The sequence below is a fragment of the Bos javanicus genome, chromosome 29, assembly GCF_032452875.1.
Source record: "Bos javanicus breed banteng chromosome 29, ARS-OSU_banteng_1.0, whole genome shotgun sequence".
In the NCBI taxonomy this organism is placed as follows: Eukaryota; Metazoa; Chordata; class Mammalia; order Artiodactyla; family Bovidae; genus Bos; species Bos javanicus.
In genome coordinates, this window is record NC_083896.1 from 50,466,251 (window position 1) to 50,481,881 (window position 15,631).

Sequence of the window (15,631 nt, forward strand, 5' to 3'; positions counted from 1 at the left end):
GAACGGAGCAGGGAGACCCCCGAGAAGAGCGGCCAGCACACGCGGAGGCCGTGGCTGGTGAGGACACGCGGCCGTCACAGCGACGAGAAGGCACACAGTTGCGGGCGGCTCTCACGCCTCTGCCAGACAGAAGCGATGGCTGCTCTCACCACAGGGCCTGGCTCAGAGGCTCCGTGGCCGGCCCGGAGTAGCCCAGGCTGAGACCGTGCAGAGCGGAGGGTTTTCCTTCTCTCGCGTTTGCTGAGCCCGACTTGCTGCCCTGTCTCAGCAGCTCTGGGGAGGAGTCAGCGACTCGCAGAAAGTGCTGGAGTGTTTCCACTTGGGTGCTGGGACCGGCTGACCGCCTCCCCAAGGCGTCCAGGCCCCGTCACCCCCGCCCCAGTAGCCTGCTCACGGTGCTCGGCCCACCTGCCCCAGGATTTCCCATGAACTGAGTCGCTGGGAGACACACAGCCAGAAGTGACTCAGGCAGGAAGGAGGCCTGGTGAACCCGGCCCTCCTATGTGACGAGCTCTTTTAGAATCAGAATCCGCCAGCGCCGGCTGCTTCCCGGAGCCGAGGAGACCGGCAATTCCCAGAAGAAACACCAGCATCCGACACACCTAGGCAGGAACTGTGGCCGGACCGGAGCCAGACAGAGCCGTGCGCAGACCTGGGGCCCGAGACGCTCCGGGTGTGGCCCCAGCCCCCAGGCTCAGGCCCAGCCCAGGAGCCGGGAGCCAGGCGGGGCTGCAGGCAGAGCTGGGGGCCCTCCCTGTCTGCCAGGCTGCCCTGTGGGTCTGGGAGGTGGGGGCGGGAGGGAGCAGGGACAGCCTGTGGCTGCAGCATGACGCCCCCCACCCCTGTGGTCACCATGATCCCCCCAGGTCCTTCCAAAGGCCACTGCCCCGGCACCCATTCACCCGGGCGTGTCCAGGACCCCCGCACAGGGGGGACCCACTCGGGGCTGCGGAAGGATGCGCTCACGGCAGGCAGAGCGGGGTCTGCATGCAGGGTCAGGGCCAGGGAGGCTGAGGTGCCCCCACCCCAGGCTGACGAGAGACGCGAGAGGGCCAGGAGGTTCAGGGCCCAGCCAGCAGGCCACCTTCTCCCCAGAGACGATGCCCCCAGCTCAGCAGCACGCGGTTGCCATGGCGATGACCGGGCGGCGTCCCACTCCGTGGAGCCGGGGCAGAGGGTGGACGCTCCTCCCCAGCTGAGGTCCCCTGGCCGGCACCCAGACCGAGGGCATTACAGCCCCACATCCAGGCTGAAGCTTCCCCGCACGTAGCAGGCCCCCGGGACCCCTCAGCCACGCCACCTGAAGCCCACCCGCCCGGCCAGCGTCTCTGCGGGGCATCCACCTACTGTGTGGTCAGCACCCCCCGCTTGGAGGCACCCCTCCTCCTGCTCTGCTGAGCTGCTAGGGGGCCGCAGCCACCGGGCAGGATGCCCCAGAGGGACTGCGGCCCTGTCTGGGGGGCACGCGCTGTGGAGCCATTAGCTCTGGGGTGTGCATGACCCAGCGACAGTCCACAGCCGGCTGTCCAGACCCCGCACCCACTTGCATGGGGAAACCCTCCCAGGTGGCCAGGGAGCGGACTCCACTCCCAACGGTGGCAGATGACCACGTGAGGTTTTTATTAACTGCTTTATCAACTCAACACTGTAAAATTAGCCCAATGAAACATTCTGATTGAATTCAGCAACTGTTCAGTAATTCAATCTGGTAAATTTTTTTTTCCCCCAAGCTGGTGCCTTAGTTTCAGAAGCCTTAGGACTGGGAGCTGATGCCGGGGTCGCTGGCCAGGCATCTGTAAGAAGGTGGGTGGCTGGCCCGAGGGGACCAGGGAGTGGGCGGCAGAGGGTGCAGCCGCCCTGAGGACAAGCTGCGAGGAGCCCCGCGTCCGAGGAGACGGCCGCCAGGGGCTGGGGTCGCACCTGCCGTGGGGACGCTGGGGTGACAGCAGAGGCCCCGCTGGATGCAGTGCCCTGGCCGGCAGCTGTCCAGGCCCCGGGGATGCCCGGTGGCGGACAGACAGAGTGGGGCTGATGGGCAGGAGCGAAGCAGGGTCAGTGACCCGGGGCCTGGTGCGCGAGGGGAGGGGAGGGGTCCCCAGCAGAGGTAGGCTGCCTGCAGGCCCTGGGCGCGCTTCAGCAGCAAACCTGGCCCCCCAACACCCCAGGCCCCAGGGAACTGACAGGGTTGCCTCGGTGACGGCGACTCGGCTGGGGACGTCTGCCCCGGGAGACCCACGGGAGCGCCGCCTGCCACGGCGCACACAGACAGATGCACCCACAGCCTCCCTGGCAGCAGATGTGGCCCACGCGACGGGCTGGGCATGCGGGGCCCTCCAGCTTGGAGCCGGCCCAGAGCTGCTCGGAGCCAAGCCAAGGGCGGAAAGGAACCCGGGGCCTCCCCCCAGCCCCCACCCTGTGGGGCTGGAGCTACGGGTGATCCCCCAGCCCTGCCTGCGCCCAGCTCTCAACAGAGGACGCAGGGAAGCTTCGTGCGTGGCAGGCTCCTCCCGTCTGCTGGCTGGCCTGTGCTCAAGCAGAGGAAGGCTCAGCGTGCTCACTTATGGCCGCACCCCCACCCAGCACGCCTAGGAGGGCCACTGGATCGGCCTGGGAAGCCACACGAGCACCCGCGGCCCAGTAGGTAGGGCAGGGTCACGGCTGCAGGGCAGACAAGCCCTCCGGTCAGTGGCCAGGAACTCCTGTCCCTCCGAGGGCATGGAGCCAGGGCCACAGGACCATTCTGCCGTGTCAAACGTGGACTCTGCTTTTAAAAAACCCTCATCCACATTTAAAAAAACTATTTGCTGACTTGGTTTCTCCAACCACGAAACAGGTCTTGTGCCCTACCCTCCCCAGGGCCAAGAAGCCTCTGTCCCCACCCCGCCTGTGGGTCGGAGGGCTGGGAACCCCATCCTAGACTCATCCCAAGAGATCAGCTGTCCGAGCCCTGCTTTGGGGGTCCCGGGTGGGACAGGGAGGCAGCTGCAGGCAGGCCCGGGGCCTGGTTTCCTCCTCTGCACCCGCCCTTTCTGTGGAGCCTTGAGACCACATGTGGGGGGCACGCAATCTGGGGGAGTCAGGGGCTGAGGTGGCTGCCGGCCGGTGCTGGGCATGAGACAAACAGCAAGGCGCTGGACAAGCTCCCTGCCACACCCCTCAGACAGACAGACAGACCCACACACTGCCTGCGGTACCAGCAGGAAGTGAGAAATGCCTGTGGCCCGAGCCCCGGCCCTGCTCAGCCGGGGTCAGGCGTCAGGAGGGCGCCTGTCCCCAGAAGGGCGCCTGCGGGCGTGAGTGCCAGCACGGGGTAAGAACAGAAGCTGCTCAGCGGTCAGCAGGCAGCTCCCCTGAAGGACGGAGGGAAGGAGAGAGGCAGGGAGCGCCCGCCCACACGGGCCCCCAGCACGTCCAGGGGGTCCAGGTGGCCCCTGCCTGGAGCTGCCCAGGCCATGGAGCCCGGTGGGACGCCCACCCCTCCACCTCCTGCCCGTGGGGCTGGCACTTGGGGAGCAAATGGAACGGCTGGGCGACAGGACCTGCCCGCTGACGGCACAATGGGCACAGAGCCTCAGGACGGGAGCCCAGCCCTGGGGGACGCTGCAGAGGCCCCGCCGGACGTGCCGGCCCCAGGACCTGCTCAGCGTCTCCTGGACCTCTGCCCTGACCCCTGACCCCCGCCCCAGGCAGCAGAGCCTGTCCCGCGTGCCGCCCCCAGCACATCCCAAGGATGGGCAGGCGAGGCACTGGATTTGCGCACAGCGCCCTGCGGGCCTGCGGGCTGCAGGCCTGGCTCCTGGGGGCCTGGACTCAACACCTCAGGAGCCGAAGGCACATGCTGTCCTGCCAGCACGGGGTCCCCGGGCTCTCGCCCTGCCGGCCCGCACCTGCCCGGGCCCCCAAGCCGGAGAAGAGGAGGGGCACAGGCACCCCAATGTCTCCATCAACACCCACGCCGAGCCTGCCCAGGGCTGACAGCCCCCCACAAACCCACGCTGTTTCCAGGGCCGCCCCGCACCATGGGCCGCTTGGCAGCCCAGAGCAGAGGCGCCCCATGGGGATAGGAGCCGGTCCACGGCACCCCGGGCTCGGCAGGACTCACCCAGGTGGGGAACCCGAGGCCCAGCAAGGAACCGCAGAGCCCCCAAGACAGCACCTGTGCCATGCGCTGATGCCCACCCGCCCAGAGTCTTCCCAGGGCTCGACAGGCATGGCAGAGGTGGGAGGACAGCCAGGGCCCCAGGCCCAGCCGGAGCAGACGGGCCCAGGAGCTGCCCTCCCTGAACCGTGGCTGCCCGTCCGGTCCTGTCCTGGTCAGGACTGCCCCCAGCAGAGCCTGGCCTGCTTCACCCAGATGCCCCGACATGTTCAGCGGCCGGAGACCACCGCCTCCTGCAGCAGCACCAAGAGGACTACCAACCAGGCCTCGGTCACTACAGGACCCCTCGCTCAGCACCTGGCACCACAGGACTGCCACCTGCCGGGCATGACTCAGGACCCTCAGCCCCTGGACAGACAGGAGGTGAGCCTGCGAGGTCGGGGCCCTGGTCACCTCTGGAGGCCCACAGCCCTGACTGGCCCCAGGCTCATACCCTGGCCCTCGCCCTGACGCGGCCAGCGGCCCAACTGCGCTGTCCCACCAGCCTGGATCCTGACGGGGCATCACCAGCATCACCCCGACAGGGAGGGGGCCCCACACCCCTTGCTGCAGACACCAGGGCAGCACACAGATGCCCAGAGGAGGGCATGCAGAGCCAGGGGCAGGAAGCAGGGCCCCTGAGCCGAGGCCCTACAGCCAGCCGACCCCAAAGGCGGGCTGCAGGACAGGGGTCTGAGTGCCCCTCCGGCAGAGGGACGGATGGGCGTGGGCGGCACCAGGGCAGCAGCCGGCTCTCACAGATGCTGAGGCACCACATGCCCAGCAGGGCCAGCAGCGAAGCCGACCGTGCATCTAGGAACACGGCCCACAGACCCTGGGCCCCTGGGCATCAGGCAGAGGGGTCCCTGCAGCCCCCGGGAAGCGCCCGGCAGCCACCTCCCAGGTGGCACAGCCCACACCCGCTCACAGGTGCCCTCAGCTGCCCCACGGCATCTGCTGGAGGAGGTCCTATCTGTGCCACTTTATAATTAGTCACAAATCCCCTGGGATTGGGGTTTAGAGCCAGCAAACCCAATCTGAAAGGAGCTTCGCCTGGAGAGATAAGCCAGCGTCTGACCCTTCCCGTGCACCCAGCCCAGCCCCCACCCCATACACGTGGATACTCCCTCCACCCCAAGGCCTCGGTCCATCCCAAACACTGCCCATCCCCCGCCTCCCCACCGGCCTCGCACAGGATGTTTAGTGGGGGTTGGAGCTGGGGACCCTCGCTTCCTGAGTCCAGGCCCCAGGCCTGGGGAGGGGCCTGCCGGCACAGCCTCTGAGGCCGAGGACCCTCCCTATACGTGTAGGGAGCTTGGCAGATCCCCCCGAGGCTGAGCCAGTGGAGGGTAACACCTGCCCTTCACACCCACCACACCCCTGTCCCCCCAGGTAGGGGCTCAGACAGGCAGACCCCAGACTCAGAGGGTTGGCACAGAGCCCAGCCCACAGCTGGTACCCCCCTGACCCCTTCCAAGGCCACCCCGATGTCCCAGCATTCTGAAGCAACGCCTGCATTTCATGCATTCTTGGGTCACAAGACCCTCGAGATAAGGGGATCCAGGAGGGAGCCAGAGCCTCTCACGGCCTGCCCGCCCCTCCCTGGGGAACCCAGGTGGTTTGGGGTACCCGCAACCTTCAGAGCCCAGGGACAGGCGGGTGAGGGCTCCCAGGGAGGCACCGTGAGTTAACCCGAGACCAGAGAAGGTGCTGCAGCCCTGGAAGGCGAACAGCACTCGCGCGCAGGGACCCTGCCCTCCCCTCGCCTGGCCGGTCAGCAGCAGCCCCAGGAGAACTGGCCACCAGCTCCTTCTGCCCGGAGAGGGGAATGGGGGCCGGGGTCTCCCCCAGGAGCATGCCTGGCGGCTCCCACCTGCTCCTCCTCAGCACAGGACCAGTCCCACACCAGGAAGCTGGGTGTGGGAACCCTCCGAAGACCCCTGGGCCTGTCCACAGGCCTGCTCACAGCTGCAGGGGATGTGGGAGGACAAACTGCTAATGGCAGCCTCTCTGCTGCGGCGCCAGGAAGCTGCGGACTTCAGCACTACCTCGCTGGACAGCTCCGCCCGCAGGCCGCCCGGGGCGAGGGCCTGGCGCCAAGGTACCCGGCGACCGCCTAGCCTCATCCCTGCAAGCCCGGAGGAGGCTGCGGCAGAGACGGCACCGCCCAGGGCCTGCACTGCCGTCCCTGAAGACAAGGGCGAGTGCAGGGGGTGGGGGTCCCACAGGCAGCTGGCCCTGGGGCTATCCTTGACCATCCTGCGCCTGAAGAGCAGTTCTCCCAGGTCACTGGGCCCCCAGCTCTGTGCGGAAGCAGGCGCCCCCGGCGTGAGCCCCACTTTAGCAGGAGCACGTGCCCTGGCCTCGAGCAGCCCCGACGCCAGGCAGGAAACCCCAGACCCAGACAACGCGAGGGGTCCAGGCTCGGGGGCTCCCAAGTGAGGTCACAGGCCAGACGTGGTGGCAGAGGCGACCCAGGAGGAGGAGCTGGAGGCAAGGGCTGGGGGTGGGCAAGCCCAAGGCTGCCCCGTGGATGCACGGCCGGCCTCACACGACATCTGTCCGCCCCCCAGTGACAGGGCCACCGCAGCCTGTGGGCAGAGCCAGGACCCAGCACGACGGAAGGACGCAGGGCACCCGCCCACCCGAAGCTGTCCAAGCTCTCCAGGACGGCCTCCCTCAGCCCCCTGCCCTCTTCGTGAGGGCCCCGCTCCGTGCCTGTTCCTCACTTACACCCCCAAGGGCTGCAGCGGCTTGGGCTGCGGGACCAGGAGTGACCGGCCACCATCTTCCACTGTCTCAGGCTCACTCGCTGCAGGACAGAGCTGACCCTGGGAGCTCCTCACGGAGCAGCCCCCCCTGGGCCCACACCCGCGTGCATGGTGAGCAGGGCAGCCTGGGTGGGCCTGCTGCCCCTAGGCAGGGCCAGGCCGGCATCTCGCGGGGCACTGCCCGCCGGCACCAACGGCCACCACAGCAGGGCTGGGGCGGGAATGAGGGTGGCCAGACCTCCAGGGGCCGTGCCCGGGGGCCAGAGGGACTCGGCCTCCAGGAAGCAGTCCTTACCCACCAAACCAGCGTCTGACGGGGCTTCTGCCAGCTTTGGAAATCAGTGCTGACTTCTCAGGATGCTAAGCATACAGTACTTTATAAAGAGTATCTTTTAGACCCAGCCCTGAAACATTCGCAATTCGACAACAACGTCTGGGGAGTGGGCTGAGGCAAACTGTCCCTGTGACTGCGGTGCCGAGGCTGGGTGGGCTCTTGGGGCCCGGGGGGCTACTTTCTCTACTGCTGTCTCTGGAAATGCCTGTATGTGGTGGGTTTCCACAGCAGCCCAGGAATGTTGGGGCCCTGGAACAAAGGTGTCTGCCGGCCACGTGGCAGGAGGCTGGGCACGAGAGGTCAGCGGGGGTGGGGGCACAGGGGGACAGGCTGCCCAGAGCGCCGTGTGCCACGGGAAGGCACAAGCAGCCCCCCAGCCCAGGCTGCGCGTCCCCCGGGGGCCCTCAGCCCGGCACAGCTGGCCAGTCCGCCACAATCCCCACACACTCTGCTCAGTCGCTGCCCCCAAAACCGGCGCTGCATGGAAATCCGGCTGCCGAGGGGAGAAGCAGACACGACGCCCACCCGTCCCATCCCAGTGCTGCCTCCCCCGGCCCCCAGCCCAGGCCGCGCATTCAGCCCAAGAATGACCGCTGTTGCCAGCCCCCTGCCTGGTCCCAAGCAGGTGCGTCCCCTAGGGGCACACCACCCCCTCACCCCAGGGCCGGGCTGGGAAACAGAGGCCTGGAGATGCGTGACTTTCCCACGGCACAGCCTGGGCTGGGGGCCCTGCACCCAGGCTGACCGCAGAGACCCCAGACAAGAGACCCAAGATGCTCTCTGGGCCCGGGACGGGGCGCCCTGTCCAGCTCCTTCCCGGCTCCACAGGGCTGGCCAAGGGACTCCTTCTGAACAGCTGTGTAAGACTCAGCCCCTCAAACACACCAAGGCCCACCCTGAAGGGCAGGGGCTGGGGAGCTCCACACGCAGTCCTCTCCAGGGGCCTTGGACATCCCTGGGTCCCCGCAGCTGCCCACCCAACGCCTGCCCCACTCCCTGCAGGGAGGAAACAGGCTCACGAGGCTGCCCAGCTCCGTCGCAGGCCCTCCTGGATGACGGGTCGGGGGGAGTCTGCTGGGGGCGGCAGAGCCTGTGCTCCCATGTAAGCAGGGCTCCTCACAGCCTCTGCCAACCCGGGTTCCCACGGCCCTGCCCGCCCACGCCCCGGCCTCCAGCTGGCGCCAGAGTCAATGCCCGAGGAAGCTGGACATACGGTCCCAATGCACCGCTGGACCCGGCTCAGGGGCAACTGGGAGCAGGAAGCAGCAGCCTCAGGGCTGCTGCCCCGGGGCTACTCTGGCCTCATGGCCTGTGGTCCAGACCAAAACTGGCCATCAGGAGGGACCACCGGGAGAGACCCACTGGGTTCCCGTGGCCACCCTCCACCACCAGGCACCGCCTCGGCCCCCACCCTCCAGCTCCTCCGCCGGGCCGGCAGCTGCCAGCAGCTCTGGAGTCACCCAGGGGCACCGCGGCCAAGCCTCCCCAGGAAAGGCCAAATTCCTGGCCGAGCAGCCTCCCGCCGCCCCCGAGAACCGCCCACAGCCTGACGTGTCCCCAGTGCCAGCCACGTCACGCAGGCCAGGCGGGTCTCCCAGCTCTGCCCCGGGGTGAGGAGGGCCAGACGCGGGGCTTGGCTGAGCCCAGGGGGCAGCCGTGGCCTAGGCCCCATGTGGATGAGGACAGGCCAGCCCCCGGGGAGCGCCCCTGTCCGTGCAGGCCAGCACCCCGGCCGGGGGTGTCCCAGGATGCCATGTTGGCGCTGGACACACACTGACTTCAGAGGCCCCGATCCAGCCCAGGGCACAGGGAAGAAACAGAGGCCCAGCGGCCTCCCGGGGCCCTGAGGGACAAAAGCCAAGCGGCCGGGAAGAAAACCCAGAAGAGGAGGGCCGTTTCCTTGGCCCGTGGGGGGCTCCCAGCTGCCCCGCTCCGAAACACTGGCCCCTCAGAGGCTGCAGAACAAGGCCGGGGCCGCCTCTCAGGGCCCAGCCCGGACAATCCTTGCTTTGTCCCTGCGGCCTCAGACCCAGCCCAGCCTCCGCCTTGTCCCGAGTCCGAGGCAGCTGGCCTGGCAGCCCGACTCGGTGGCCGGCAGCCCTGCCTGGGGCGGCGCCTCAGGCAGGCCATGGGCAGCTCCAACAACCCCAGCCAGGACCTGGGCGCTGGGCTCACAGAGGCCCACTCTGGGCTCACCACCCAGCGCGGGCTGACCTGGCCGCATCGGCCGGCCTGTGGGGGCCACGCGGCTGGCCAGGCCTGTCACCGGGGAGGGCTCTCCTGCAGGGCTTGTCCGGAGGCGCCAGCCCACTCTGTGTCCAAGGACTTCTTGCAGAGTCCAGGGCAACACCAGGGACCACCACAGGGGGGGGCCCTTACCCTCCCCCAAGACCCTCGATGGCCCTGGCCGGTGCTGGCCACGTGCGCCCGGCACTGCAACTGGCCCTCGGGGCCTCACAAAGGCCGTGGGGGGCCTGGGGCTCAGAGCCCCTCGAGCGCCAGAGCCAGGGGTCGTCCCCGGCTGTGACTCCAGATCGTGAACATAGAACCGCCGTGCAAGGAACAAGGCGTCCACGAGGTCCTGGGGGCCTGCTGCAGGGCGGGGTAGGCCAGGCCCACAGCGGCACCCCGGGGGCCACAGGCAGGCCTCGTGATCCGTGCGGCCGCAGGCCCCGAGAGGCCCCACTCTGAGCAGCCAGGCGGTGCGGGTGGACTGGGCAGGAAGGCACACTGTGAGAGGGCCAGAGGGCAGCCGCCTCTGTGGGCACTGCCTGACTCTCTGGGTGCCCACTGGCCTCCACCTCTGCGGGCACTGCCCGACCCTCCGGGTGCCACTGGCCTCGAAGGTGCTCTCCAAATCGGAGCACGAGGTGGCACCAGGTCCCCTGGACACTCCTGGTGCAAGGCAGCCACACACCTTCCCTGGGCCCATGAACACGGCAGCACGGCCCATGTAAGCTGTCCATGAGCAGGCTCTGACCCTGGAGGGCCTGCCCGCTCCAGGCACACGGAAGGTGCCAGCAGTGAGCAGGGCGCATGGGCAGGCAGAGGAGACGTGGCCGGGGCTGCTGCCCAGCCTCTCAAGACACCAGACTGCCCCCTGTCCCTGACACCTGCAGGCCCGGAGACCTCCCCACAGACAAGTGCCTGGAGTGAAAACCGGGAAAAAGCAGCCAGAGCAAAGTGGGGGTGGACAGCCACAACCTGCAGTCTCCCGGTCGCGCCCTCGCCACCCACCCACAGCGGTCGGGGTTAGCTGGGACGGGCCAGGGCAGGGCAGCCAGCCCGGGGGCCCAGTGCACACATGCCCCCAACACAGCCCAGCCTGCCAGTCACCAGCGAGGCTCGGGGATGCCCTGGCCACCGTCCAGCAGTCCGGGGCTGAGTCTGAGACCCTCCACTCCCCTGCCCAGAGCACAGTCAGACGGCTGCCTGTCCTGCAGGGGTTCCCCCTGGAGCCCCGAGTGAGCATCTGCCTCAGGGCTGTGGCCAGTGTTGGCCTGGCTGCTTCCAGAAGAGCCAGACCTGGCCCTGTCCACAAGCCACTCCTAGACAGACGGCTCCAGAGACGATGCCTGGCACACGTGGGCAGAGGCAGGCCCCCACACCATGCTGGGGGCCGCCACTGGTCCCCCTGCCCCCTGGAAACCCGGCCAGAGCGGCACTGGGCAGCACCCAGCTCTGCCAGAGCAGGTCAGGCCTCTGCCCCCGACCCCGTCTCTGCAGAGCCTGGCACCACAGCCAGTGGTGAGGCAAGGGGGTGGGGCGGGTGCACGAAGACCCAGAGGTGTTCAGAGCCACAGGGGACCATGGTGGGCCGGGGACGCTCTGGGACCGGGGTCCTTGGGCTCGGTCCACCCAGACCCTCCCATCCCTTCAGGTAAAGGCCCGCCCTCTGAGGGGAAACCCCCCGTCACCCTAGGGACCCCGTGCAGAGCTGCCCTCTGTGCACAAGCACAGCCCCCCCAGGGCTGGCTCCAAGCCTAGGCAGGGGGCTTCCTGGGGGAGGGTCTGTGCCTTGGGAGACGGCTGAGCGGCATCTGTCCCAGCATCACTGATGGGGCGCCAAGCCTTTCCACCCCCCATCCCGCCAAGGAGGCAAGGACATAGGTGTGGGCTCTCCACTGCCCTCCAGCTCTGCCCACAGCTCCTCAGTGACAGGGTGCTAACGTCTAACCAGGGTGCCGTGAGCATCGCGGGCTTTCCCACGGCCGCTGGGAGCCACTGTCCTGGACCAAGTTCGGTTCTGGCCTGCTCCCTGCTTATAAAGTGGGTTAGATGGACTGGGTCTGGCCTGAGGCACAAAGTGGGAGGCTCCGGACCCACAGCAAAGGGCGGCGTGGCCTGCCGGCCGCACTGACCATCCGACAGGACAAGCGGCCCACGTGCGGCCAGTGGAGGCCCACCCTGCCCAGCCTGCTCTGTCCACCCACACAGGGACGCCCACTCCTTCGGGCCTCAGCCCCCCATGGCACCCCAGGCTGGTTCCTGGGCCAGCCCCTCCCTGACCACCCCTGGGGCCGAGGGGTTGTGGCCACTGGCTGGCTACACAGCTGCCTCCCTCTGCTCAGCCTCCTGAAATGGACACAGCCCTGCACACCACCCCGCCCGTCTCCACCTCTGCCTGCCCCCGCTCCTGGTCCTGAGCCATGGGTCATCCCAGGGTGCAAACCCTCCCTCCAGCTCACCTGTCTCTCCTGCTCACATCTGCCCCTTCCCAGCTCACCTGTTTCCCTCCAGCTCACACCTGTCTCTCTTCCCAGCTCACTTGAATCTCCCTCGCTCACCTGCCCCATCCCATCCCAGGAGTCCTCTCCAGCCTGCCTTCCACCAGCACCCACGTTAATTCTCCCAGGAGTCCCTCGAGAGCCTGGAGGGGCTCTCCCCACCGGCGAGCCCATCACCCTGCAAACCTGCCCAGGGGCAGGGCAGCCCCTCGATCCCCTCTTCTCTCTTTAGCTGGATGGACCCCTTGCCAGACAGCCCCGTCTCGGCCCCCATCTCCTCCCCGCTGGACGAGGGGTTTCCAAGGGAGGACTCCACCTCCTCCCGTGGACCCCAGCGCCCACCTCCCTCCTGTCCTCCCTGGGGTCCTCCTGGTCTGCTGCGCCCTGGGGGGTGTGCTGCACGCTTCCTGATGGGGCTGGGGGAGTGAAGATGGCACAGCCCCTCCTGGCCCCCTCGGTCCCTGCTGGACCCTCTGGGGGTGCCTCCCCGCCCCCGCCCCCAGCTGAAGAAGCCTCTCCTGGACGAGCAAGTGGACTCCACCCTGCAGAGCGACACCCGCCCCAGCGGGCCTGGAAGGCCCTGTCCCCCAACCGACCAGAAACCCCGGTGCAGCCAGGGTGAAGACCCTCGCCAGCCCGTTAAGGACAGCTGTGCGGAGATGACGTCCTGACCGCCTCGCCAGCCCTGACGGGGAGGCCCACCACTGCAGGAGTGACAGACCCCCGCCCTGAGCCCAACGCCGACCGAGCAAAACAGAACCACTCGTGGCTAGAGACACAACAGAAATGCGAACTGGACCGTGCCAGCCACCAGAGGGACGTCCAGCCAGACGGAGGAGTGGCTCTGTCCACACCTGCCCTCCATGCCTGCAGTGTCCCCCACCCCACATCTGATTCCCCAAAGGCAGTGTCTCGAGGGAGGGGGCGGGCCCGCCTCCCAACAGGACCCGCACTCCCCCGCCCCTCCCCAGGACACGGGGCCAGGTGGCCGGATCAGCCATCGCACACGGCCCACCGCCACTGACGTCTACCCTCAGCTCCCTTTACAGAACCTTGGCAGAGGACAGGCCATGAGTGGGGAGGTCGGAGGTGTCCATGAGACGAGGGGGGCCGGGCTGGACCCCCCACACCCCGGGTCTGGGTCATGGCTCAGGGGCAGCTGCTCCCCCGCAGCACACTGTTCCCTGAGGGCTCCTGGCAGGAAGCCTAGCCCCCAGATAAGGTCAGGCAGTTATCTTGGGAGTGAAGGAACAGGTCTGGGAAGTTACAGCTTTCTGGGCATTTGCTGCCAAAGAGCAGCCTACAGGCCAAGTGAGCAGGCCTGGTGGACACAGGCCACGAGGCTCCGTGTCCACCAAACTCTAGGTGACCCTGCCACAGAAGGGACAGAGACACGGGCCAACAGGAAGCTGGCGCTCCAGCCATCAGGGTCTCGGGGGGCAGCTCTGAGCACTCAGGCCAGGAGGAGCAGAGGACAGACAGATCCCCAGAGGGGCCTCAACCAGAGAGCAGATCCCACTCCGAGACAGGGGCCCGAGGAGCTGCTTCTAAACATCACGGGGCCTGTTGTTCACACACTACACACATCCTTTTGTGTTCATTACTGTTAATTACAGTGGGAACCTCCTGTAATTAACTGTACGACAGAATCACTCAATGAAGAGTACGGAGGCCAGCCCTACCCACGGAGACACGCCGCCGTATAATTCACTGCTGTCATCACTTACAGGCTGATGTTTCCTTATAATAACATTTTATTGGTACAATAATTAGATTATTTCACTGCCTCCTGCATTCTGCTGCCCCAACGCCCCTCCCCCATTGAGGATTTCACCAACGACGGTTGTTTCTCCCAGGAAACATGCGTATTTTGAACTCAGTTGAACACGGGCTGTCTGCCACCTCCTCCTTGAACCCGGCCCGCCGCCCGCACTTCCAAAGCTGCTGCGCTGGAGCCCAGGGCCCCCAGTGCCTCGGCAGTTGGCACCAGCGAGGGCTACCCACCCAGGAGGAGAGGGAGAGCACCCCCTCCGCCGCCCAGGCACCCTCTCTCGGCCTCAGTTACATCGCAGCCCCCCCACCCCCACCCAGCCCCCAGCTTGGCCCACTTTCCTGCCACCTCCAGGCTCCGCCTCTGGGCCACCCTGGGGGGCTTGGGGAGGGCCGGCAGGTCCCTGGCTGGAGCGGCTCCCTCCTGGACCCGGAGCCTGCCGCACCCTCCTGAGGTCCCAGGAACTTCCCAGGGAGACAGGGATGGGGGCAGTGCCAATTGGACCTCTGGGCCGCGAGAGAGGCCCAACCAGCGGCAAGAAGAAAATGGCTGAGTGCAGCCTCTCACAAAGCAGATGGGGAACAGGCCGCCGGCTGGGTCTAACCCAACTGCCAGAAAGACCGCCGGCCAGGAGCAGCCGGCGAGCCCCCTCCTCCCCCGGGCCGCGGGTCTGCTCCGCTGCCTGTGTGGGATCCCGGGCCGGGCTCTGCGCTCGGCCCGTCAGCAGCCTCCCTCTCCCTCCCCCGGGGGAGCGCAGTGTCGCAGACATTCCGAGCCGAGGCGGGGAGGAGAGAGAGGCGCTGTCCAGCCCCGTGAGTGGCCCAGGCGCTCTCCCACTCCCACCAAGAGGGAGGGCCCGGCTTGGCCGGAGCGGCCGGTCCCCGCAGGACGCGCGCGGCGACCTCCCCGCGCGCCGGCCGCCGGAGTTGGGGTCGCGGCCGGGGGCGCGCGGCCCGGGACGCAGCTGCTCGGGCAGCACGCCGATTAGCGCGGCCGCGGCAGACGGCAGATGGGCGCCCGCCTGGCCCCCTCCTCCCGCGGCACAATGGGCCGGGCCGCTCGGGCTCACAATGCGGCCGGGCCCGCGCACCTGCAGCCTGGCCGAGGGGCGCTGGCCGGGCCCGGGCCCCGCCGCTCGCGCCGCGTGTCCTTGGGCCGCGCCCGGCCGACCGCAACCGCGCGGCCTGCGGGGCTTCGCGGCGGGCCTGGGCGCCCGGCCTCCTATTGTTCGCGGCTCCGGGCCGGAGAGGCGGGCCCGGCCTGCGGCGCCCAGCTCGGGGCGGCCTCCTTTCCCCGGCCCCGCGCGGCGCTCCCGGGCGGCGGGCCTGCGCGCCCCCGGCCCTCGCGGTCCCCTGGCTCCCCCGGCGCCCATCGGCGCCCCTGGCCCTCCGGCCCCGCCGCGGGCCGGCCTCCCGGCCCCGGCCGGCGCGCACGCACCTGTCTGCCCCTTGCCCAGCGTCTTCTCCAGCCGGTAGGGCCCCACATACTGCGCGTGCTGCGCCCCGCCGCCGTCCTTCCCCGTCGATGTCATCGCTCCCGGGCCCGGCGCCGGCGAGGTGGGCGCCCCGGGCGGGCGCGCGGGCGGGCGGCGGCAGGGAGGGGCCGCGTCCGCGCGAGTCCGTCAGTCAGTCGGCTGGGCCGGGTCGGAGGCGCCCGGCGGGCCGCGCTCGCTCCGAGACCCCGCGCCTCCCCCGCGCCGCCGCCCCCCGCGCCTGCGCCCGCTCAGCTACGGCAGGCGCGCGCTGCCTCCGGCTCTGCGAGAGGACCGGGCGGGCGGGGGCACAAGGCTTCCGCCGCCGCCGCCGCCGTCGCCGCCGCCGAGGCCCGCGCCCCGCGCCCCGCGCCCCCCGCGCACGCCCGTCCGTCCGTCCGCGGCCGCGCAGCCGAGCC

At 68.7% G+C, this 15,631-nt stretch overlaps 1 protein-coding gene across 22 annotated transcripts in view; it reads right to left on the minus strand.

The window, feature by feature from the left end:
• BRSK2 (BR serine/threonine kinase 2) overlaps nucleotides 1-15,521 on the minus strand; it is a 48,938-nt gene extending 33,417 nt beyond the window's left edge. For 7 of the 22 annotated variants that reach the window (XR_009734656.1, XR_009734657.1, XR_009734658.1 and 4 more), the window contains exon 1: nucleotides 15,179-15,501. Coding sequence is in view for 17 of the 22 variants with exons in the window: in XM_061407436.1 (XP_061263420.1) it covers nucleotides 15,179-15,272 (94 nt within the window). In the remaining 5 variants the exon portion in view is untranslated. Of the gene's footprint in view, nucleotides 1-15,178 lie in introns of all 22 variants that reach the window. The other 15 variants (XR_009734660.1, XR_009734659.1, XM_061407429.1 and 12 more) reach the window with 10 other exon arrangements.
• Between the last annotated feature and the right edge of the window lie 110 nt (nucleotides 15,522-15,631).